The sequence below is a fragment of the Ambystoma mexicanum genome, chromosome 6q, assembly GCF_040938575.1.
Source record: "Ambystoma mexicanum isolate Mex_15411 chromosome 6q, UKY_AmexF1_1, whole genome shotgun sequence".
Lineage (NCBI taxonomy): Eukaryota > Metazoa > Chordata > Amphibia > Caudata > Ambystomatidae > Ambystoma > Ambystoma mexicanum.
The window spans coordinates 29627884-29651202 of record NC_090937.1 but is presented as its reverse complement, the minus strand read 5'-3'; the positions used below and the strand labels follow the sequence as shown (position 1 = coordinate 29651202).

At 46.2% G+C, this 23319-nt stretch overlaps 1 protein-coding gene across 4 annotated transcripts in view; it reads right to left on the bottom strand.

Annotated features, from left to right (window-relative positions):
• Positions 1-23319, bottom strand: part of CDS1 (CDP-diacylglycerol synthase 1) — an 865373-nt gene that overhangs the window by 117381 nt on the left and 724673 nt on the right. For all 4 annotated transcript variants that reach the window (XM_069630399.1, XM_069630400.1, XM_069630402.1 and 1 more), the window contains one exon: positions 17594-17662. In XM_069630399.1, coding sequence (XP_069486500.1) covers positions 17594-17662 — 69 coding nt within the window. The remainder of the gene's footprint in view (positions 1-17593; positions 17663-23319) is intronic.

Genomic DNA, 23319 nt, shown 5'->3' with positions numbered 1-23319 from the left:
TGCTTGTTCAGATAGTACATGGATGTGGTGCTATCTGTAAGGATCAGGACCGTCTTCCCATGCAGTTGTGTCTGAAAGGCTTTCAGTGCTTTGAACACTGCTAACAGTTCCAACAGATTTATGTGGTTGGACGCTATGTCTGACAACCAAATTCTGTGCGCTGTTTGTTGAAGCAGGTGAGCCCCCCACCCTGTGAAAGATGCGTCTGTAGTGAGAGTGGCTTCCACTGCAGGAGTGGTGAAGGATTTTCCTCTTAAGAGGTTCTCCCTCGACCACCACCGCAGCGAGAGAACGAGGGCTGGCAAGACAACTATTAGATATTCCCATTGTCCGCTGGCCTGACCCCAATGGCTGTTGAGCCACTCCTGCATTGGACGCAAGCACGCGTGAGGAACCAAATAAATGCATGACGCCATCATTCCTAACAGTTGCATAGCTTTGCGTACTGTCACCTCTCGACTGGCTACATATGGAGGGATTTGAAACAGGTTTTGGACCCGCTCGGAGGGGAAGACGAGACCGTCCTTTGTTCGAATTAGAGCCCCTAGGAACTGCTTGACTTGCCTCGGGTCTAAGCTGGATTTTTTCTCGTTGATGGAGAATCCCAAGCTGAATAAAAGGTCTTATCTTTTGGGTACTTGACAAACATGTCTCGTATGAGTCCCCCTGTTATGAGCCAGTCGTCGAAGTAAGGATAAATCGGGATGGATAGCGTGCGCAGGTGTGCTACTGCCACTGCCAGTACCTTGGTGCAGAGGCTATACCGAAGGGTAGTACTCTGAACTGATAGTGCTTGTCCTGTATCATGAATCCGAGGTATTTTCTGTGTGCCAGCAACATTGAAATATGAAAGTATGCATCTTTCATGTCCAATGTTGCATTGTAATCCCCCTGTATGAGCAGGGGGATTACTTTCTGCAGAATGACCATACAAAACTTTTGGGGTTTGACAAATGTGATTGCTGGGCACAAATCTAGTACAGGGTGTTTGGAGAGATCCTTTTTGGGTACAAGGAAGTACACTGAATAAATAAAATAGTTTACCTGTAGAAGAGGTACGACTTCTATGGCGCCCTTTTCCTGCAGGGTCTCGACTTCTTGTAGCAGGATGTGCAGATGTTCTGACGTCGGCGTCTTGATCATGGCGGTCTGAATTGGGGGTCAGGCAGAATTCTATACAGTACCCGTGGGCCACGGTCTCACTGGTCTGTAGTTATTCCCTCCCATGCTTGAAGAAATGTTAGCCGGCCCCCGACTGGGGATGCAAGGGAGGGGACCCGGTTCTGTGGGTCATTTTTGGCCTGAGGCCGGGGAGCCTCGAGGGGTAGAATTCCGGCCCCTTCCTTTACCACGTCGTTGACCTCTTGTGGGATATGGGGTGGTGTAGCTGCTGGTTCCTTGGGGAGAGGACCAATTATTTTCGGAGCCGTATTGATTTTAAGGGAAACGTTGGCCACGAAAGGAACGTCTATTCCCGCTCCCCTCCTTTGTAAAGGTCTCTGGGTGTTTTGATCCAGAGTCTTAAGGGTGTCGTGCTCCTCCTTTGCAGTTTCGAGCGCTTCATCAATTGCCTTCCCAGATAAATTAGCGTCTTCCCCGGCTTATTTGTAAGTGAAGCTTGGGTCTCTGGTTTGAAACCGGAGTTCCTTAACTATGCGTGCCTTTTCAGGAGGGTAACCTGAGCCAGGGACCTGCCAGCTGTCTCGGCTGCATCCCAAGTATTCTTCAGGATACTCTGGTTAACATGCCTGCTTTCTGCTCCTGTAGCCTGGCCCATTGTGCATCAGCATAGCTGGCCAACAAGGTTGTATTATTTGCGATGCAAGTGGAATAAGCCGCAGCCGCCGTGACCCTTTTCCCCAGGGCATATAGCCTCTTACACTCCTTGTCAGGGGGTGCCTCCCCAGTTGATAGGGGAACCCCTGCTCTCTTCCTGGTTGTTACTACCAGTGAATCTGGAGTAGCATGACCCCTGATGTAAAAGGGGTCAGAGGGGGAGGGTTGAAACAGTTTTTCTACCCTAGCATTTACTGCTCTAGTAAGGGCAGGCGTCAATAAAGGGGCCAACCACTTCTTGATCAAATTTAATAGAGGAATAGCCTGGCTAGCTAGTGGTTTTTATTTCAAAATGTCCTCCACAAAATCAGAAGAACAGCCTCTTGGGTAGCAATATGGAAATGTTCAGCTGCTTCCCTAAATATGGCGTTGAACGCCATTGGGTCGTCAACCGCGGAGGCTTGCCAAGTGGGGGTGGTTGGGGGGTGTAGGGAGTCCAAGCACATGGCATCAGGTTCTAGTCTTGAAGTAGGAGACTGCCAAGGGCGAGGATCAATTTGGTCAGGGCTGTCTCCCCAACCCTCTGTGGGGTCCAAATGAACATCCTCAGTGTCAGCAGAGGGATCTTCATCTTGAACCTCCTCAGTGGGGTCATAGATATACTCTTGTTCCTCATCTTGAGAAGGGTTAAAGATCCTCTGAAGCTTAGCCACAGGGAAAGGGGGATTTCCCTCTCTAGGTATCTTGGGTGTGGATTTCTCAGAGTTCTACAAACCTCTCTAGCCTATCCATACATCCCTCAAATTTCTCTCTGGTTCAAACAGATGTACCAGAGCGGTCCAGGGGTTGAAAGGGCTCTTGTAATGGATCTGTCGGTGAACGTCAAGATTTCTCTTAAGAAATCCCTCCAGTGCCTTTCGAAAAGTATTTTCGGGGGACCGACGGTTGACACGTGTCCTTTTGTTTGTCTGTGGGCCTTTCTGTGGGTTCCGATGAATCCTTCGGCCTATCCCTGGATTTTGACGGATCCTTGCATTTTTCCTTGGGTTTCGATGAATCCTTGAACGGTTGCTTCAGAGAATCCCCCGAAATGATCCTAGCGATGCTTTCGGTAATCACATCAGAATCGGGAAGTTGTAAAGTTCGGGCCTGCGGTTGCGCGGTTACTTTCGGCGGAACCAGGGCCTTCTCAGCCGTGGACGCTTTCTCCCGATGCGTCTCGACGGACTCCTGAATATTGGGAGCAGCGCCCTTTGATTTAGAGGGCCCAGTCGCTAGGCGCGCCTGCGGTTGTGGGGAGGGCTGCCGAACTGGACGATCAGCGGGCAAGGCTGAAGTTATCGGTGTGCCCGTTGGCACTATGGACCGCTTCAACTGTTTTGTCGAAGACGTCCCTGGGGTTGTGTTCTTAGTGTGTGGAATGCGTGCGTCTGTCGCCGGGGTGTACAGTCACCATAACAGGACCGGAGTCTTGCCTAGTGGGGCCGGGGACAGACGACGTGGAACGAGAGTGCTCCGCCGAGAGGTCAATCGCCTCCGAATCAGAGGCCTGTTTGTCACTCAGCCCCCCTCTTCACAATCGGCGGTTGTGGCAGCGGGAGAACTAGACTGCCTACGACATTCCGTACGCCGCCCACCGCTTAACACAGCGCTCCTTCAGTGTCTTTGGACGCAGGAGCTTGCAAGCCGCACAAACCGCCTCATCGTGATTAAGGGGCAAACACTGATTACACTAACTGTGTTTATCCTTCCAAGGGAATTTGGCCTTACAAGAAGGACAAAACCTAAACGGAGTCCTCTCCATAGCCGAGGACATAAACAGAGACGAAAAGACCCAGGGAACAAAGAGAGGAAAGGAAAGGCATTTTTAGAAAAGGAAATGTCCACCCGATCCCACTCTCCCTACTGTGTAGGCCGGCCAGAAGGCCCGGCCACGTGGTCGGCAACGCCGACCGGATCACAGTCCGTCGAAGGTCCGTGGAACTGTCTTCGGCAGAGCCTGGAAACAGCCGTCGATGGAAGGGACGGTAGGAAAGTATTCAATAAATTTAACAATATACGACCAAAGGTCGAGGATAACAAAAGCAATGTCTCTGAATGATCTCCGCATGAGGCGAACAATATGAGGGTGGAAAAAAACAATCTGAGGGACTTCGACGCGTGAGGGATTTTGGGTACACTACACGTCACGTAGGGATAGTGTTACAGGCACGCCTATGTCAACGTCCCCTTTCGATTCTCGAAAAGACGAGATCCAATACTCTGCTGTGACCACTGGATGTCGGAATATATGCATAACAAGCATTAGAAATTTTTTGTAGAAGGGCCATTTTTGCTCTGGTGCTTATAACATGCCAAACTGCACTTGTCACTGTGAAAACGTTGTCCAATGTGTTGCAGTGTTTTTAAAAATAGGGCACACTTTGCCCTAGTGCCAATACCGTGCAAGCTTGCACATGCACCGGTGCAAAGTTTCTGTAATCTGGCCCCAGAAGTATTTAAAAAAATGTGTATTATAAATACAATAAGGCCAAGTTAAGTCTTGGGGGGTAAGAATTGTGTCAGTCATAAACGCATTATAAAAACACGACAATTCTTTAAGGTACACAGACAAAAGCGCAGTATTTCTAGGGAAGTCAGACCTTATTAAACATTTACTATAGGCCACACCTATTCATGGGGAGTAGAACCATCAGTTACTTTTAGATTACAGTAACTGAAGGGTAGTAGAACCCATTAGTCATGCAGTGACACTCAGTTAAGGACTCATTAGTAAACTAACCCGGTTACCAGGATCCTTTTCTGAATAGTGGAACACAAATGCAGGGAACCGTATAAACCAAGAACTACATTCAGTATAACACACGGTTATACCAGGTGAGTAAGAACCTGAGGTGCAATACACATTCACAGTTGCTTTTCAGTTCAGTGGAATACAGACTAAGGTAAGCAAGAACTTTGTACACCAATTTGAACCAAGCAGACCAAGGTCATGGCACAGATATTCAAGGCAGGTAACACCTAAGGATGTAATATACTACTACAGTTGCTTTTCAGTTTACTGTAACACAGACCAAGGTAAGCAATAACTCTCCAACTTAATTTAGGGTGGCACAAGGCAGAAAAAGTTAGTAAAACCTACAATAAAATTCTTAAGAATTGAACACAGCTATTCAAGTTAAGTAAAACCCAAGGAAAACTTATTCTAGACAATCTATACAGCAGGGCAAGGGAAGGAAGACCCAGTTGGTAAACTTGTACACTAATATTCTGAAAGAAATAGTAAAGTGAAGCCAACAGCATTACTTTTGGGAAAGAGGCACAACCAATTCACAGGTGAGTAGAATAACCTTACATATACTTTTCAGAATGGCAGAACACATTCAAGGTAAGAACTTTTATAACTGTTCACTCCAAAGTGACAGTTACCAACCAACTTTTTCACAAGTAACCAACCTTTCAACACTTGTTATACTTGGCAGAATCCTTTTCTTATCCAGTCTTTCCCTAATCTATTGCACAAGTTCACTCAGAGGCAGAAGAGGGACCCTAGTGGTCTGGGTGCCAGCTGAATGCAAGGCGAGATAAGGTTCGGTTGCAGGAAATGTTCAGGGTTCCTGAGGAAATCTCTTTAAAACAAGAAAGTTGTTCACTTTAGAGTTAGAAAGGGTTCCAGGGATGTATGAGAAGACACCCTAGGAGGATTCCAGCAGTGGGCCTGGGGGAATTGAATGAGAGGACTCCCAATCACAGAAAATATCCCAAAAGCTTTACAAAAATCACACCGCCTTAAGGTAAGTAAATACCCCAGTAAGCACAGAAGAAGAGTTGCAGCAAAACACCTGGTCGATGAATTCCTTTGTCATGAAGACGGAGGACCAGAATTTGGAAGGGATTTTGTAGCAGGGATCAACGGGGAAGGCTCCAGGCAAGACTTTCTTTGCGGCTGGATGCCTCTCTTGTTTTCGCGCCCTTTTCAAGAGCCAGTAGAACACTGAATATCACCGATTGGAATCTTGTCGCTAATCGGGTCCAGCACTCTTGTGAGGGGACTTCAAGTAATCGACTCATCTCTGGAGAGCCAGCAGGATGCCTGTTAGGCAGAATCCCGTGCAGTGCCCTTAGGGACCACTATACACGATTAAGACCACAGGTGGCAATACAAGTTTTACCTTTGGTACAAGCCTGTACTAAATTATAGTGGTAGCAGTAGCAGAGCAGCCAGGCTTATCTCAAGAGTATAGGAGCAGTAGCAGAGATTACACAAAGGGACCACAATTACTGTGACTCAAGCAAACACTGACTCAAGGTTTCAGGTAGAAAAATATAAGTACATTTATTTCTAAACCATTCGTTATAAACAACACTTCTATTAAACTTCAATAAAAATCACATGTTAAATATACTACAACTAACCAATTCACTTTGTACAGTAAGTCTGAAGGTAAGTACCCTGTGTTGAATGCACCAGTGTTACGAACAAAACACGTTTCCGCGAATACAATTGCGATCACTTTTTGACAGGTCGGTCTACTAACTAAACGCTTATCCGTGACATGAAATGCTACCGGGGTAAAAACACACTTAGCAATTGAGATACCGAGAGGGAGTTGGAGGCAAAAATCACAGGCAATATTTTGGTTAGGCAGAATCAAGAAACACTCAAAGACAGGAGTTCGAAAGTCAAAGGGCCAGGGTTGAGAGACACCGGGGCCTGTTGCCAAGGATCACACAGTCAGTTCGAGATTCAACGTAGCCAAAAGTACTTCGATATTGTCAATGTTCGGAAGCAAAAGTTATAAGAAGGAGGGAAGACAAGGGTAAGCCTTGGAAATGAAGAAAAGGGATTCACCCAGTTTCCTCAAGCAGAACACAGTACCTTGTTCCAACGGTGCAGCTGGTGCCCTGGCAGTTGGTCCTAGTGGTTTCCCGCAGACCCACGATTCCTGGAGCTTCGTTGTGAAGGAGGACGTCTGAAGGGGGTCTGCACCACACAGGGATGAGGCCGGCAGCAGCGACACGGAATAAAAGGTACGCTCCTTAAAAACAGGAGAGGCTCTTCAGATGGCTATCCAGACCATTACAGCTGTGTGCAGCGATTTCGACCAAGGAAGAGGATCCTCTAGCAATGGAAGATGAGCTGGTTGTTCCCACCAAGCTCAAGGGAAGAAGACTCCGGACTGGATCTTCTCTGAGTCGTTGAAGGTAGATAGCTCAGGACTGCAGCAGTGCTTCACCGGGAAGGCAGTTGCAGCAGCCGTCATTCTCTCCGCTTCTCGTCGGTTCCTTGCAGTTCCAGTGGCGACTCTCTCTAACTTCTAGCCCAAGAGACATGCCTTTTATGCGCAAAACCCCCATTCACACAGCCTGGCTGTCAATCACGCAGCAGGGGGGTTGTCCAGCCTGGACAACCACCTTCACCAATCGTAACAAAGTGCGACTTGGGTTTCCTAGGATACCCTGTGTAGGGGGTGACTACACCCCTCCCTCACATCCAGCCCACTTAGACACCCAGGCGCCTTGAGGAGGGCGTCTAGATAGAAGCCTGCCAAAAGACGGCCAACAAAGAAGGCAAGCCTGGTTTTCCACGCAAAGTAAAACACAAGAAGGAGTTTAACAAAAAGAAATGGCGAATAAACCGCACCGGAGCAAAAGAAAAAGGATTTGGTCAAGCGGGTTTAAGTTCTAGGCTAACACAATAGTGTTAGGATGTGCAGTGTTTCCAATGTTTACCTGTTAAACCATGAGTGTATAATATTTCCTTCACTATGTCTATTGTCACTTAGATACTATAGAACATAGAACTGCATCTTATGTAGCAGGGTTCCAAGGAGAGCCAGTGAAGAAGCAGGGCCTTAGTGGGAAGATTGTACTCCTCCTGCTGGGGGTCGTCTTATGTCATCAACTTGCAAATAAAAGGTTCTTTACCTTTAAACTACTGGTTATGTGAAAGCCTCCCTTTGTACATGTACATAACAAATAGCCTACAATATTACCACAGTTATATAAGATAACCGCGGTAGAAAGTTAGGGTATCTAGAAGACCCACCACACAGAGCCAATCGTCCTTTGCAAGGGAGCATCGAATTTGCAAAGGCGTGATCATCCTGAATCTTACTTGGGGAATGTGCAGATTGTAGTCACTGGTCTAAAATAGTGCACAAGCCAGCGTGGTTGTATTTCGGAACTGTAAAAATGCTGGACTAGAAGCCACATCCTATTCCGCTGGAAGGACTTGCTCTACACCTACCTCATGTCCAGAAGCTTTGGAACCTCAGCATGGAGAGAAGGAGATCTTGTTTGTTGAAGGGGCAGACAAGATGGAGGAATCTGTGGCAGAAGAAGGCAAAAACCCGAACGGCCTGCCGATAGCACTCGATCTTTGGTGATGGTCTGCCATGCATCCAGGTGTAAGGAGATGCACCCTGCCTCCCCCCACCCCCCCGCCCCAACGGAGTCTTATGGAACCATTCCAAACCATCAGTTGATATTTGTCAGAGGAGGGAGCATTAGTCCTGGAGGTAGAGGCTGCTGATTGGGAGAAAAAAACTGGCTCCTGATTTTTTGAGCTTTTGTCTAAGGCCGCTTGGAGACGGTTCAGCCGACGCATTTTGCGATCTTGGAAACCTCGAAACCCAGAAACGGACCTAGATCGATAATCAAACCTTTGAGGGTAAGAAGACTTTGAAGCAGGCTGCTTTGTTAGGACAGAAAGACTTTGCTGTTAAGGTGCTTGCCTTGGTTTTGGCTCACTTATCAGTAGAACTGTGGAAAAACTCTAGAACCTTCCTCTGCACCTCTTTTGTAAATTTGGTTATGTGCAACCATGCCTGCAGAGTAACACCAATGCCCAACATAAGCCCTCGGGCAGAAGTATACACGTGATGTGCCGCAGATTCTAATGAGTCCTGAGCTAGGACTCTGGCATCTAACAAGCCGGTCTTGAAATCATCAAGTCTATTCTGAGGCAAGAAGTGTTTGAATTCAGGGAGTTCCCTCCATAGATTTAGATTAGTTGCTGCTATCACAGCCTCATTACTTGCCTGACGAACCTGGAGGGTAGAATTGGGGAAGACCTACTTCAATACCACCTCTAAAGCCTTATCTTCCTTCGAGAGCACCTGTGATGCAGAGGAAGAAATAGCCGAGGACTTGGAGTTTAGGGTAGCCGCTGCCACAACAGTTGAAGACGGAAGAGTACATGCGGATAGGGTAAAATATTCAGATGCTTGCAATCTGTACCTGGCATCTATTTTTTGGTTTACGTGTTGGCCTGTGTGTGGCTTCTCCGACACCTTGCAGGCTTCTGCCAAAATGTTATGAAGCCAAAGACCGGAGTGCCATTGAGACTTTAAAGTAAGAACCCGACAACACTTTGATTTGCTGCACAGGAGGTTCAGGTGTTGGAATGTCCAAGAACGCCATCAGATCAAGACCCTATCATGAAAGGCTTTGACTGCAGATGGAGGATCATCATCTTTGTCTAAACTCTCTAGAGTCGCTATTTTGGTGACATTGTCATTAGGCTATGAAGAGCGTGGAGCATGCAGGCTCAGGCTCTGTAAGCTCAGGGACCAGCTGCAGAGGAGGAAGAGGCAGTAAAGGCAGAGCTTCTGTTGGAGGAGGTGGTGGAGGTAGAGATTTCTGAGGCTTGGGGACAATTTCCCTGAAGATGCCCTTAAAGTATGCCCTCATTGGATCAGAGTGCATTAGGTTTTGGAAACGGCAAAAGAATGCTTCCTCTGAAGATGGCTTTGCCATGATGACAGAACCGGTCTATCAAACGGGCTATGAATCCACGACTGTGCTGAGACTGGTTGGCAAGAAGGACCTCTGAAGTACGGATCCACGTAGTGTAATGAAGCGGATGTAGGAGGCAGCGATATAGTCGTTGAAGGGGCTTTCGCAGAGTATACAGCAAATTCCCGATGAGCGGGATTTGAGTCCCCGGATGGAAGCAGCAATAAACTTGGCCTGGCATCTGTATCCGTCGCCATTAGAGGTGCAGACAAAATGACCAGACCCAAAGAGCCTGACAAAATGGTGGACACTAGTGGAGCTGGCTGGGATGCCATTTTGAGTCCTTTTGAGGTGACCTACGTCACAAGTTTGTCAGAGGCCATGGTTGTTTTGCCCACTTTAACTGGAGCTTCAGGCAATGCTTTAACCCCTTTTTGAGGGACCCTCTGCAGAGCCAGTGGGTAAGGACTTTGAACGTTTGTCAATCCTGTGCACTCCATTAGGCTGGCTAGTACAATGTTTGGCCTCTTTGATGTTAATCCGGTCGTATTAGCCCCAGGACGGGGATCCTCCTTGCTGGAAGTTTTAGTCCCTTTGCAGGGAACCTCTGAAGTGACGCGACGCTGGTATGTTTAGCCCCTTGCGGGGGAACCCAGAGCGCACTCCGGTATCCAGTTTAGACCTGGTAACACTAGTCAGTATGACTCCTCACAGAACCGGATAACCCTGGGAAGGAGTCGCCCAGGTGGGGTGCCCTAAAAAGTAAGGTACTTAGCGTGTGTGTTCTTTTTTTGATGAAATTCTGAAGATGGGCTGGATGAACGCTGTGTAAGACTTCCTCCCACCCGGCAACCTTCATTTGAGTGCATGTGCCAAGAGGGAGTCACAGTAGAGACTAGAATCCCACCGATGGTCTGGGACAAGGCACTGCAGGCAAAAATTGTGATGGTCTGCAGCTGCGTACTGACGTTCGCAGGAAGAACACTAGGCAAAACCTTTATTGTCCGGCATATGAAAGAACAGACCACGGTACCGAGGCAGGAAGAGTAATAAAAAGGACAAAGCAGGAAGAGAACCCCCTACCCCCATGATGCAAAGTGCATACAACCTCGACGATAAAAGGACTGAAGGGCAATGCACTGGGTGGGGGTCAGGAAGGCGGAGCTAAAGCCACATGCACTGGCCCCACGTAAAAATGAAAAAAGGACACTATCTTTTGATGTAATCAAAACGTGCTCTGGTCCCGTCCTGAAGGACAGAATATCCCACAAATATGGAGGAAAGGGGACGGGACGTAGGAGTAACAAAAGTAACATGCAATGCAACGGATGAAACACTTTGAAGCCATGTTTTTTTTTTAACTCCCTTTAGTGGCTCATTTGACATATGGAGGATAATATACAAATGTCTATTGACATCTCTAATATATCACTGCTGAAAGATGGAGGTGAGGAACATTTCATATTAACTGTCTGCTAAGGCTTTAATTTGCCTACAGGGTGATGTGGATTCATTTCAAATACTACAGCCTCATGTTAACTTTCACTATAAATTAGAGTCCTACCATACTACAAAAGGAATACTGGATTGAAGTCAGTCTAGACAATATTCTGGCAAAGTAGAATATTGTGATGTGTGGGGAATTTTAATTATTTTGAATTCCAGTTTAACTTAAGCTACAATTTACTTCCTCACCATGAATATTGACTGATCATATGAAAAATATGCGTCAATAAATTCCACTTTCCAGGTTGATAGCATCACACAGTAGACCGAAAACTGTTTTGGACCTCTTGGAAGCATTCAATACGGTTGAACATGAGATCCTTTCTAAATCACCCTGAAAGCTCAGCTGGGTTTCTAGCTCAGCTCTGATGTGTTTTGTTCTTATTTCCTACCAAATGTATTGATCCTGACTGCAGAGTTTCCCAGGAGTCTCCTCTCTTGCCCCGTTATTTTGAATATTTGTATCAAGCTGCTGTTGTCACTTTTTGTTTTACACATGCTTCATTGTATTCCTAGCTGGATAACCAAGTTTATCTCAATGTCTCTGGCTCAGGTGACAATCTTCCAAATGTACAATTCTGCCTGGAGAAGACAAATAACTGGGTGCTGCGTAATGGTCTCCAACTGAACCCCTCTGAAACTAAGATCATCTTACTGAGCTGTAGAAACCTGGTTTGGGATTCTGCATTTACCCTTCAACCCTCACGTTGCGCTTTTCACCATCTACTTGGAGTAGAGTTTTCTGGCAGTTAGATATGAGCTTTAACTCCCACATTAGCAAGGTAGTCAAATATTCTTTCAGGGTTTGGCTGCTTCCTTAAATTCTGAATACTGCTCATGCAGTTATGGTTGGCTCTCCAAAAATAACTCACAGCCAGAGTATGCAAGTGCTTTGTACGCATGCCTCCAAGATCATCAGCTCCCTCGAATGCAACAGGTTCAGAACATGGCTGTATGCCTGATTTTCAGCTACTCTAAATATAATTTGGTTACCTCCTCTAGGCAGACTTCACTGGCTCCCTATTCCCAAAGAATGCCACAGGGCTTTGTTACTTAGTCTAAGTGACACCAATAGCCTTAACCCACTATCTTACCAACAAGATTTAGCTTAATCAGTCTAATAGAGTGCGTACTTCCCAACATGATCTCCTGTTGTCAATCTCCGGGACCAGAGGCAAGATCAAAGGAGACAGGAGGTTTGCAGATCTCAACCCTTGCCCATGAAACTCTCCTGATTTGAGTTGACGACAAAGAAGCACTGAAAACAGCTGGGTCTCCTGATTTATCTGCCATTGTTACATCAGGTGATAATCACATCTGTACATAGATGTTGTTAAGTCTGCCTTGACCAGTCTGCACATTATAAATGACAAACAGTGGTTGAAGTCTCACCCAGGAAACCCTTTTGTTAACCTGAAGTGAGAAAGTAACGCATCATGCACCTCACCAATCACTGATTGTTCCACTTAACTGTGCTTCTCCTTCCACCCCTATCTCTCCTCTGCACTACTATCGATCCTCAAATTCTCTGCAACCCCTATTCAGTCTAGCTCCTCTGCTATCCCTACCCCTTACTTATAAACGACTGAATGCATGCCCAACATACAGTGCTAGATTGCTTTCCAGCTAAATTCACGATTTATAAATCCCATACATGTGGAAGGGCTGAGTTTTGTGCAGATGGAACCATAAGTAGATTTGCAGAAGTCTGGTAGCAGGGTGCTGGGCAGGCAAAGGGGCAATAAACGCAGACTGGTGGAGCTTGCTATACAGAGAATACATTTGCATGAGTAGAGTCATTACTGGCAGAGACCCTTCGTTCTTCAGGAGGCAGTACATGGGTGGTGCGATGACAGCCAGGGATCTGTGATGGAGGAGAATCATTCAAGCCTTCTTGGATCATGCTCCCTTCATCGACTTATCTGCCCAAACAGACTTCCATGTGGACTGAGGCTTCTGGTCCAGTACAAGAGGGAGGGCACTTAATAAAGAAAGGTCACTCCTATTGGGCCCGAGTAAAGGGCTTGAAAATGCACCAATCCCCCAGCTAGGATTTCACTATTAATGAAGTGGTAACCCACCGCTCTGTAGATGCCTATTAGTGCTGTGGATAGCTTTCTCTCAGAGAGGAGGAAGGGTGGGTCGCATGTGAATCTAAGCAGATACAAGCATCAGAAATACGATTACGGTGAGTAATGTATCCCTTCTGAGGCTTGTGGAATCTGCTTAGATCACATGCTGTGCATAGATTAGCGAGCAGTGTTAGAAGAAGGAGGTGGGATGTGAGAAGGGTCATGAGCAAATAAATGTCTTAGAACCGCTTGTCCCACTTGAGTATCTATCTTGCAATGGGTGACAATGCAGTAGTGCTGAGTAAAGGTGTGAATAGAGCTCCAAGTAGCTGCTTTGCAAATTGTGTCAAGGGGTACATTTGTAATGAAAGCCAGAGTGGCCCCAATGCCTCTTGTAGAGTGGGCTCTTGGCGTGAAGGGCAAAGTTTTTTCAGAAAGGGAGTAACACAGCTGCATACAGTTAACAATCCACTTAGAGATGGCAACTTTAGAGACGCGACCTCCCTCTTTGCTGTAGCTACAGAGACAAACAGTTGGTCTGTTTTCCTTAGCGGTCTGGTTTTGTTTACATAGTATAGGACCGCCCTACGCACGTCTAGAGTGTGTAGTTTCACCTCAGCCGAGCTTTGTGGGTCTTGGAAGAAAGCTGGAAGCTCGATGGACTGGTTCACGTGGAATTTTGAAATAAACAGGTGAGAACCTATGTGTACGTAAAACCAGTTTATCTTTATGAACTGTAAAGAAAGGATCCTGCAATGACAGAGGCTGAATTTCACTGACCCTTCTTATCGACGTAATTGCTACTAAGAAGGCTGTCTTATAAGTCAGGTGTTTGAGACTGCTTTTATGCATGGGCTCGAATGGGGGGCCCATGAGTTTAACTAGCACCACGTTAAGGTCCCATCCTGGTGGTGGGTTAGAAATTGGAGGGTGAAGTCTCTTTACTCCTTCCATGAAGGCTTTAACCACTGGTACTTTCCACCACGACACCTTGTTATGGGAGGTGGTGTATGCTGACAGAGCTGCCAGGTGTACCTTTAGTGAGTTAAAAACCAACCCTGCATCCAGCAGGTGGAGCATGTATGTAACAATTGTGGAAGGAGTGCAATCAACAGGGTTGATTTGCTTATTCTGGCACCAGATAACGAATCTTCTCCATTTGTCAAAATAGCAGTGCCTCGTGTTTGGCTTCCTAGACTCTCTTAGGATGTCCATACATCTCTGTGGCAAATTGAGATGTCCAAACTATGACGTCAGGAGCCATGCTGCCAGGTTCATTAAGTTGGTAATGCGTCCCCCTAGTGGGGATGCGTGAGAAGGGACCCTGAACGGAATGTCACTGTTTTGGTGGAGGCGTGCCGCCGCCTCTACTGGGGCTGCCTCTACCCTTACCACGTCCTCTCATTACACCTGCCATAACTCTGGGTAGACTGCTGGTTGTTTTTGTTCCATGGTGTACCCTGCCCCTGGGAGTAGTGTGTTCCTCACTGGAAATTTTGTCCGCGTGGGCAACGAAAATAGCCATTTCCTCTTTGATTCGGGGGGTTTGTTGGTTAATTGGCCTAGGGATTTGAGAGTCACGTACTCATCCGTGGCATTTTTCAGGGCGTCATCTACCGCCTTCCCAAACAGTAGATCTGTCTCCACCGGTTTGTCTATTAATGATGCTTGTGTTTCGGGTTTGATCCCAGACTGGTGTAACCAAGCATGTCTTTTGATAACAGTGCTTTCTGCTATCAATCTGCCGGCGTTATCCGCGGCATCAAAGGTTGCTTTTTAAGATGCAACCGGACACGGCTCTTCCCTCCGACGCAACCCGTGCCAATTGGCCTTTTAAGGGTTCTGGGGCGGAGTCTATGAGTGCCGCGACTTCCTCCCACTGCTGGCAGTTGCAACTCGCAAGTAGGGCGCTGTAGTTGGCGATCCTGGCCTGGTAGACGGAAGTGGAGGCTACTTTCCTACCCAAGCTATAAATCTTCTTGCTCTCCTTGTCGGGAGCAGCTTCGGACGATGACAGGGGTGTTCCCGCCCTCTTTCGTGTGTTTGTAACTACCAGGGAGTCCGGTTTCAGTTGCCCCCTTATGTACAGCGGGTCTGATTGGGCTGCCCTGATTGACCGTGAGTAGTTTGGGGGTCCTCGTCCTCTGTGGGTCCTGTCAAATTCTATTGCGGATGCTGGCAGCTCTTCAAAGAGGGAATTTAGCGCTTTGACCCGTCGTTTCAGCGATAGTGGAGTCTCCCCAGGCAGCTCCTTTAAGCCCATGATCCGTACATTGGTGACCCTCTCCCTGTTTGAGGTCGTCAACCTTCGCTGCCAAGCCTGCTTCCCTTTGTTCGAGGTCGAGAAAGCAGCTTTCCACTTTCATTTCAATTAACACTGCGAATTGCTGATTGTTTTCGAACGCTTCCAATTTGTCTTCCATTTTATCCATTGTTTGGATAGCCATTATAGCTGCTGAGATGCTTCTTTTCATTGGCCTGATTTCGTCTAGCAAGAGGCGTATATCTGCCTTTGTCGAGGCCTTGTGATCCTCTCCTGGAATGCTTGGCGCACTTGTCCGGGGTTGGCTCTCCATTGTGGAAACTCTTGTGCTGGGGTTCAGCTTGGCTGCTACTGAGGCAGGGCTAGCTGTGGGTGGGGGGTTGGCGGTTCACTCTTTTCTAAGGTTCCTTCATGCGTTTTCCTTTGTGCAATGGCCTGATCCGCCTTCTGGTGCCAAGTTCAGCTATTTCCTCCGGAACTGCATCCTCTGGTGTGACCTAGCGATGGTCGTGGCTTACAGACGCTGTGCACTTGGTCCCAATCCTCCAAACTTCCAACAAGCTCTGGCGCCTTCTGCTTTTAAAAGACTTCCATGGCACTGCAGTCCACCACTACCCTTCCTTTGATATCCATGTGGCGCAGATAGCGAAAGCTTATCTTTGGTTGTGGCTTGCGTAAAGGGCTCCCCTTCTTTAGGCCACCAAGTCTGCTCAATTAGATTAGGCACCCGGGGCAGTTGGTGATCCACCTCCTAACCCGCTGCTCAGTTGTACTTCATGCAGTGTTGGTGTGGCTCCCGCAGCGTGTTTGAAACGTTGTTGGGGCTTTCGCCCCATCAGGTCCACATGGATTCGGAAGTGACCCAATCTCCTTATGGGGGCTCCTCGGTAGTTAGCAGCAATGGTTACTTTGCCTCCATTGCACGCTCCTACGCTGTCATTGCTGTGCCAGTGTGGCTGGGCTTCATTAGGGTTGGTGGCTTCACACTGGTACCTGCTTCTAAGGGCCCTTGGGCTCGTACCATGCCTTTATTGGAGCTCTCTCAATCACCTCTCCCACCTACCAGCTCTGCAGTCCTTCAAGGTGTTTCCAGTGAGCCCAGCCTCCTCTAAACAGGCCACATCGCTGGGCTTCTCGTAGGGTACAAGCACCTCTGCCATAAGGAAGCAATACAGCAGGCGCGGCCTTCCCGCATCTGCCTGGATGCCTATGCTGGGTTGGGCGCATGACGTCTTTCCCAGGCCTCACGTAGTGGGATTCCACTGCTTAACTTGGCGCTTCTCCCTGCCGCTTGCATATACTCACTGCGGCTCTGGAGAGTACGCCGCAGTTGGGCCTCTACTGGGGGCTTGGTGATTTGTGTGCGTGCTCCCCAGTCTCCACTGCGATCTACTTGCCGAGGAGCTGCAGTGTGTCGGATGCTCGTACTCCTGTTCCCTGCAACCGGAACCGTTCCTATTCAGTCCGATGGTGCCTGGGAGCTTCAGCCACAACCTGATGGCATTTCTTGGACAGTTTGAGGACTTTAACATCTGCTGTTCGCCTTTCTGCCACGGCAGGCAAGGGAGGTGAATGGTCAGGCTGCCATTTCGCCTGAGCCCCTTGCGGTCTCCCTTATTTCTTCTTCATTGAAGTACATGTTTTCATAGAACTTTGCTTGGGCATTCCTTGTAGTTTAGTAATTCCAGTACTATTTTGTTTGGTGGCTTCTGCTGCAGACTCACATCTCTGGCGAGTATTTATACATAGTGATTGGCCCATGCTTCCAATTTCGAGGTGAACAAAGTATTTATGAAAAACACAACTGAACCACGTTACGATACATGTTTGTGCAAAGCACATCAACATCTTTGCTCTTCCTTGTACTTTATCTAGTATTAGATTTTGTCAAAGTATGCATCTAAAAAGATTATGCAGCGTTTTAAAACCAAACATTAAATGCAACACCTGTTTAAAGCCAGCTAATACTGCAACTAATTAAATATGTATAACAATTTTCTGGACCAGTTTTGTTAGTAGACCTATACAGGAAAAAAAGAAAAGTTGACCACACAATCCTTTCCAAATAGGTCAAGTCAAGTTCATGAGCCCACAGGTGGAATGCCCTTATTTTCATTAGGAGAGGAATGCAGTAATTCAAGTAACAATGTAGGAGTCGTGTCCTTGATTTAGACAAAAACGTCTGTTTCTACGATGATTGGATAGCATTTCAATATTGTGCGGTGGAAATACTTACAATGAAACCAAACACGACGGTAGCAAGGAACCCTCCAATAAATCCTTCCCAGGTCTTTTTTGGTGACAGCTAACAAAGACAGAAAAAAGGGAAGCAAGATGTAAACATTAGTAACGATGTTGTGGAATATTAAGGAACAACATTACAATGTAAAGCCTCTCTATGAAACCAAATCACTTCCAGGAACAAACGTCCAGTGCCCTGGGTTCCTAATGATCTAGAGAACACTACGCGGCACATAATGCTGCTGCAATGACTTTTCTATGCAGTGGGTCACTTCGCAAATATTGTGTAATCTATGTGAAAAACACAAGTGGTCATTAGGTTTTCTTTGGCATTTTTCTACAGTAGTTAGGAAGAATGTTCAGAAATACACAGTAGGTTTTCTAAATTGAACGTAGCAAAGTACATCTGGTGAAGTAGGTCCCACCTCAGTTATGGAGACAATGAGAGTGACTGATCACTTGATCGGGAAGCAACTGAGGCTTCAACTGTAAACAATGCGCACAAAACATCAGCAAGGTAAGCAGCTAAAAATACGCACAGAATAATGTAATAATAATAATTTAGCATTTATATAGTGCTACGAACCCTCAGGCATCTGAGCGCTGCTTAGTGGTGCTCATTTATCGACCTCGGAACTGCGGAAGGAGTTTGGCCCTGCCGGGATTAGAACCTGCAGTCAGCAGGCTCTGCGCAGATGTCAAAGCGAGCGCTCTACTCGCTATGCTATCGGACCGGCTCAGCATCAAAAGGGAATGCTATGTAGAGCTACTGTTATGAGCGCAGCTCATGTGGACTGATGAGCCTGGAGTGTTGCACACTCTCTCAAGACATGGTCAATATGGGGAAGTTGGTAGGAATAGGGTCAGAATGTAACTACAACACTACCGAGTCGCTTAATGCCAGAAAAAAAGAATCTGTGAAAGTCAGTTTGGTGAATAAAAACACACCATACAACAATGTCCAATACTTAACTGAATATTTTAAAACCAGGGAAATACTTATATAAAAAAAAACAAATAAGAACAGTAAACAAGAAGAAGCAACCTCTACCTGTAAGTCATCTGTCTCACTTGAGCTAAACAAGCTTGTGTAAGGTGAGCAGATCAGTGAGTTAAATGCTCACTGCTGAGATTGCATTCACCCTGGAGGTCACAAGTAGAAAAACACACGCCTTTTGCCTTCTGAAGTCAATACATTTAGCAACTACTTCTGTTCTGATGAACACTCATCACCAAGTGCTCAATTGAGTAGTTGAATAAGTACAAACACATTCTTTTCTCCACAATTCCAGTATCCTCTTCTCCCAGCAAGTCTTTCCTTTGTGCCATTGCTTAGAATAATGTTATTGTTTTTTTTATAACGCGCCTAATACAATACCCGAGTTTCTAAGCGCGAATAAGGAATTCGAATAGCTCCTGCTATGCGTGGTCTTGCTTCCAAGACCAGCGCGTTGCCCCTGTTCTATCCTCCGTTCACAGAATCAGACTGCTACAAAGCTGAACTGTAGAACGTTTTTTTCCACTGAAAAAGTATTGAAACGTTTTCCCAAATTTTTCATCCGAGGCCATCTGAACAAAAGGCTGTTCAAACTACACAATGGTGGAATGCTTGGGACTGAGGAACCATTTCAAATCTTTCTTGCATATGGAAGAATATTGAAAACATTGCTTTGCACACAATTCTTTAGTTTGTAACGTTGCTTTGTTTCCAATCCCCCACATTCAAGTACTGAGGAGATGTCGGTTGGGTTTAAAAAAATCTTTGCACAAATCAAGGCCTTATTTGGTGCCATTTATTCCCTGAAGCTGCATGATTTTCTAGGTTTCTGTCCAGGGCAAAGAAAAGGTCAGCTGAACACAATCTCTAGGTGGTTTTTCTGTGCTTCATTAGACCTGTGCCAAGTTTCATGAGGCATACAGAGCTAAACCCTCTGCCAAGTAGTCCTAGCGCAGATACCAAGAAAAAAAGGGACGATCTGCCAACAAAGGATCCGGAGGATAGCTGTTCCATTCTCAGTCATCGTGGGTGTGGTCCATATACTATGTGCATGTCCCTGCCGAGTCTCCCACTTACTAGACATTGGTACTGAGGGGTCAGTCAGCAGAGGCAGGAGATTTTGAACCAGCTCTTGTCAAAGAGAACACCACTAGTTTCATTGGCGTGCTCAGCACAAATAAGACACTGGCCTAGGCTAAGCACCAAATAACCATTCAAAACAGAAACAAAAGGAACTAGTAAGGTTGCAAAGTCACAGAAACAAGATGCCCGATCTGCCCAGAAAATCCTGGAACTGCAAGAAAAAGGAGTCCTGTGTAAATCCGCACAGAAACCAGAAATAACCCCTCAAAATGAAAATGTAGAAAATCCCCCACCCCCAACCCCAAAAACGCCAAAAGAGAAAGGACCAAACTTTGTCACCAGACAAAAAGGAAAAAAAAGTAGCACCAATATTCCAACAAAGGAAGATGTTCAAAGGGACTCGACGACTGGGTGCAAAAGATGCAAAAAACAATACAGAGAGTCATACATTGATGAAACATTTAGAAGACGATCGCATAAACAACTTGAGTCATTACTCAATCGAATATTTTGAGTCTGAATTACTGACAGGGGCAGACCGAAAGAGAAAAGTACGCTTTGCGGAAAAGTCACCGTCGCCAAGAAACCAACACGTGAGGCGGCAGCAATATGAAGAAGTCTCACCAGTCTTTCAAATGCTCCAAGAACGACGTGCAAAGGTTTTACTGGAACAAGAGCTGTTGGGAAAACAAAGATTTTCCCAACCAAAAGATAGAGGACAAGAAAACAAACCAAATAGAGAGAAATGGCGCCCAGAAAGATAAAAAACAAGATCTGGGGACAAGACGCAGATCAAAAGAGACTTTGATTCAGGACGACAAAAGTGTCTGGAACACAGCACGAAACAAAAGGGGAGCGTACATCGACAGCAGAAGAGGTGATGTATCAGAAAATGTTAGGCCAAGGTCATGTGTAGCAACCCAACACACAAGAGAATTGGCAATGTTTTGACACAAAAGCAGAGCAACCAGGACTGTTAAACTAGAAAGAATTTTGGATAAGGGGGTAGCTTGGTTTTAAATAGAAGAACCACAATGAACTTACTCGGCCACACATTGAATTCGGGGCTGCTACATACTGAGGGCCTAAACATAATTGAATTTGCCCAAAGAAACCAGACAGACAGTATATACCTGCATATAACCTCGCCAGTGATTAAAAATCTTCAGAGGTTGGGGTATGACTTAAGAGAATCCACTGCGGAAGAAAGAGGCATGAGTGGGGACAGTACACGAACAGAGTCAAGAAATCGATCAGTAACAAAGTACAGTGAGTGCAAAACAGTCCAAACGAAGGACGCCGGGATGTCAAGAAATAGGGCACCTTGGATGTAAAAAAAAAAAAAAAAACGCAGTACACACACAAAGGATCGATCAATGTCCAGGAGACCGAAACAGCGTTGAAACACCAGGACACAGATCCAAACATAATGATGAAAAACAGGATTTGGTCCAAAACACAAAAGTCAATGGATACTGGTCAGACGATAAGATAGACAGGAACCGAAAGCCTCAGGGCTAATCACAAAAAAGTTGCAGGAACTCACAGACAGAATAATTAACACGTACAGGATTTAAGAAGACCTTTAGATAAGGCAAAGATCGAAACCAAAGAAATAAAGAGGAACCAGAAACGCACAACGGTATGGAAGACTGGAGATTGGTTTCCAAGACCCTCACGAACCGACGAAAGTCATAGCAATCCACCAATGTGCTCCAGTAGACCAAAGTGGGACTAGAGGGAAACAACCAAGGTCAAGGAAAGGAAATGATCACATCCGCATCCTGGAATACAAGGGGCTTCATGCACTTAACTGCCCAAAGTGACGTGAACCTCTGCGACTTTGACCTAATTTGTCTCCAAGAGACGTGGCTATTGAAGATACCCGAGAAACCCAGCTTGGATGGGTACGAACTGTCCGTCGCACCGGCAAAAAGAGGGAGCAAGGGACACCCCACGTACGGCCTATTAATCAGCCTGGGAGCAGGCTCAGGAATGTCGGCAGGTCCGGTGCTGCATGCCGACCCCTCCTTTTTGGGAGTATTGGTCAATTGGCACATGGTGCCTAGGACATCAGACAAAACTAAGGCCAGCATGGTATTGATCATGAATTGCTACTGGAACCCACAAGTCATTACAAACATCGCATTTCTGAACACGGCAACAACTATTATGAATAATGCAATCCTAGAAAATGCAGTAAACCACATTCTAATTTGTGGGGACTTCAACGCAAAGTGTTCAAAAGGGCAAGGGAACCTGGAGATGACCAACGGGGTAGCTCCACAAGAAATAAGAGCCAACCTATGGATGGCACTGATGCATTCAAGAGACATGGTGATGTTGGAACAAACCCCAAGTCAAAGATTATTGTACCAACATGGGAAAGAGGTGAAACCTCGGAAAACCTAGACTATATGTTTGCCTCGAGAGAAATCTACCTGATCATAACAAGGTTCGAAATCATCAAAACCGCAAATAGCGACCATAATCTACTCATGGCGGAGTGACAGGCGGCTTTCCAAGCCTCCTCTGGAAGTATGGAGACCGAAGTGGAACCGAACAGAGGAAATCGCCTAAAAATAAGAGCTGGAGACATCCGACAACTTACCAGTGCCTACACAGGGTGGATCGATGACAATGGGCACGAGGTTGGAAACTTAGAGGTATATTATAGACCTCTTTTAGACTGTTTTACCACAGAAAGTAGGGGCGGACCAAACTCGAATTTAACAAAATGTCACGTTTACGATCAAGTCCTCGTAAACAAGAGAAAGGAGGTATGCAGATTGAAAAGAGCTGCCGCAAAATCAGGATGTGACGCTGAAAAAAAAAAGCTCAAACAGCCTTCACACCTTACAAATGCTGGATATGAAACAGGAGAACAACTCTATTACAAAATGATTCTGAGAACATGCTCAGGGCTTTGGCAAATCGAAACTCGAAAGACTTTTTGGCCCTAATCAAACCACCCATATTCACAATGTGTGACATACAACAAAATCATGTAGGGGAAGAGAGATGGAAGACCTACTTCTCTAAGCTTTTCGAAGAAGATATCACCATTACATATTCAACTCCTGCTAGATCTAAGAAGGGGTGGAGTCCCGAACCAGACATCGAAGACCTATTAGAGAAAATAAAGAAACATAATGAATCCAGAGCGCCTGGTCCAGATGGACTTACCAACCCTGAGGAGTGGACCAGGTTCATTAGAAGGGTACTTGGAGGAAAGTATCGCAACAGCAAATACCAAAATCCTGGAAATCAGTGACGATAGTTCTGATCTTTAAAAAAGGAAATAAAGAAGATCCAAGGAACTATCGTCCCATTTCTCCCACTGGATGTCATAAGCTACTTTTTTGTTGGACAAACTATGACAATGGACAGCCGAACACAAATGGCTTGATCCCCTCCAGGCGGGTTTTGTGAAGAACGTGGGAACTCAGGCAAATAATTGCTGAGTGTGCTGAAGGGAAAAGCATCAAACCAGGGAATAAAGTTTTTCATCGCCTTGGACCTAACACAAGCTTTCGACCGAGTCAATCGAAAGCTTCTGTGGCAAGAACTAGTGGCAAAAGACTGTCCTAACATCATGGACCCACTAATGGAGCTCCACGAAGAAACCACCATCAGAGTGC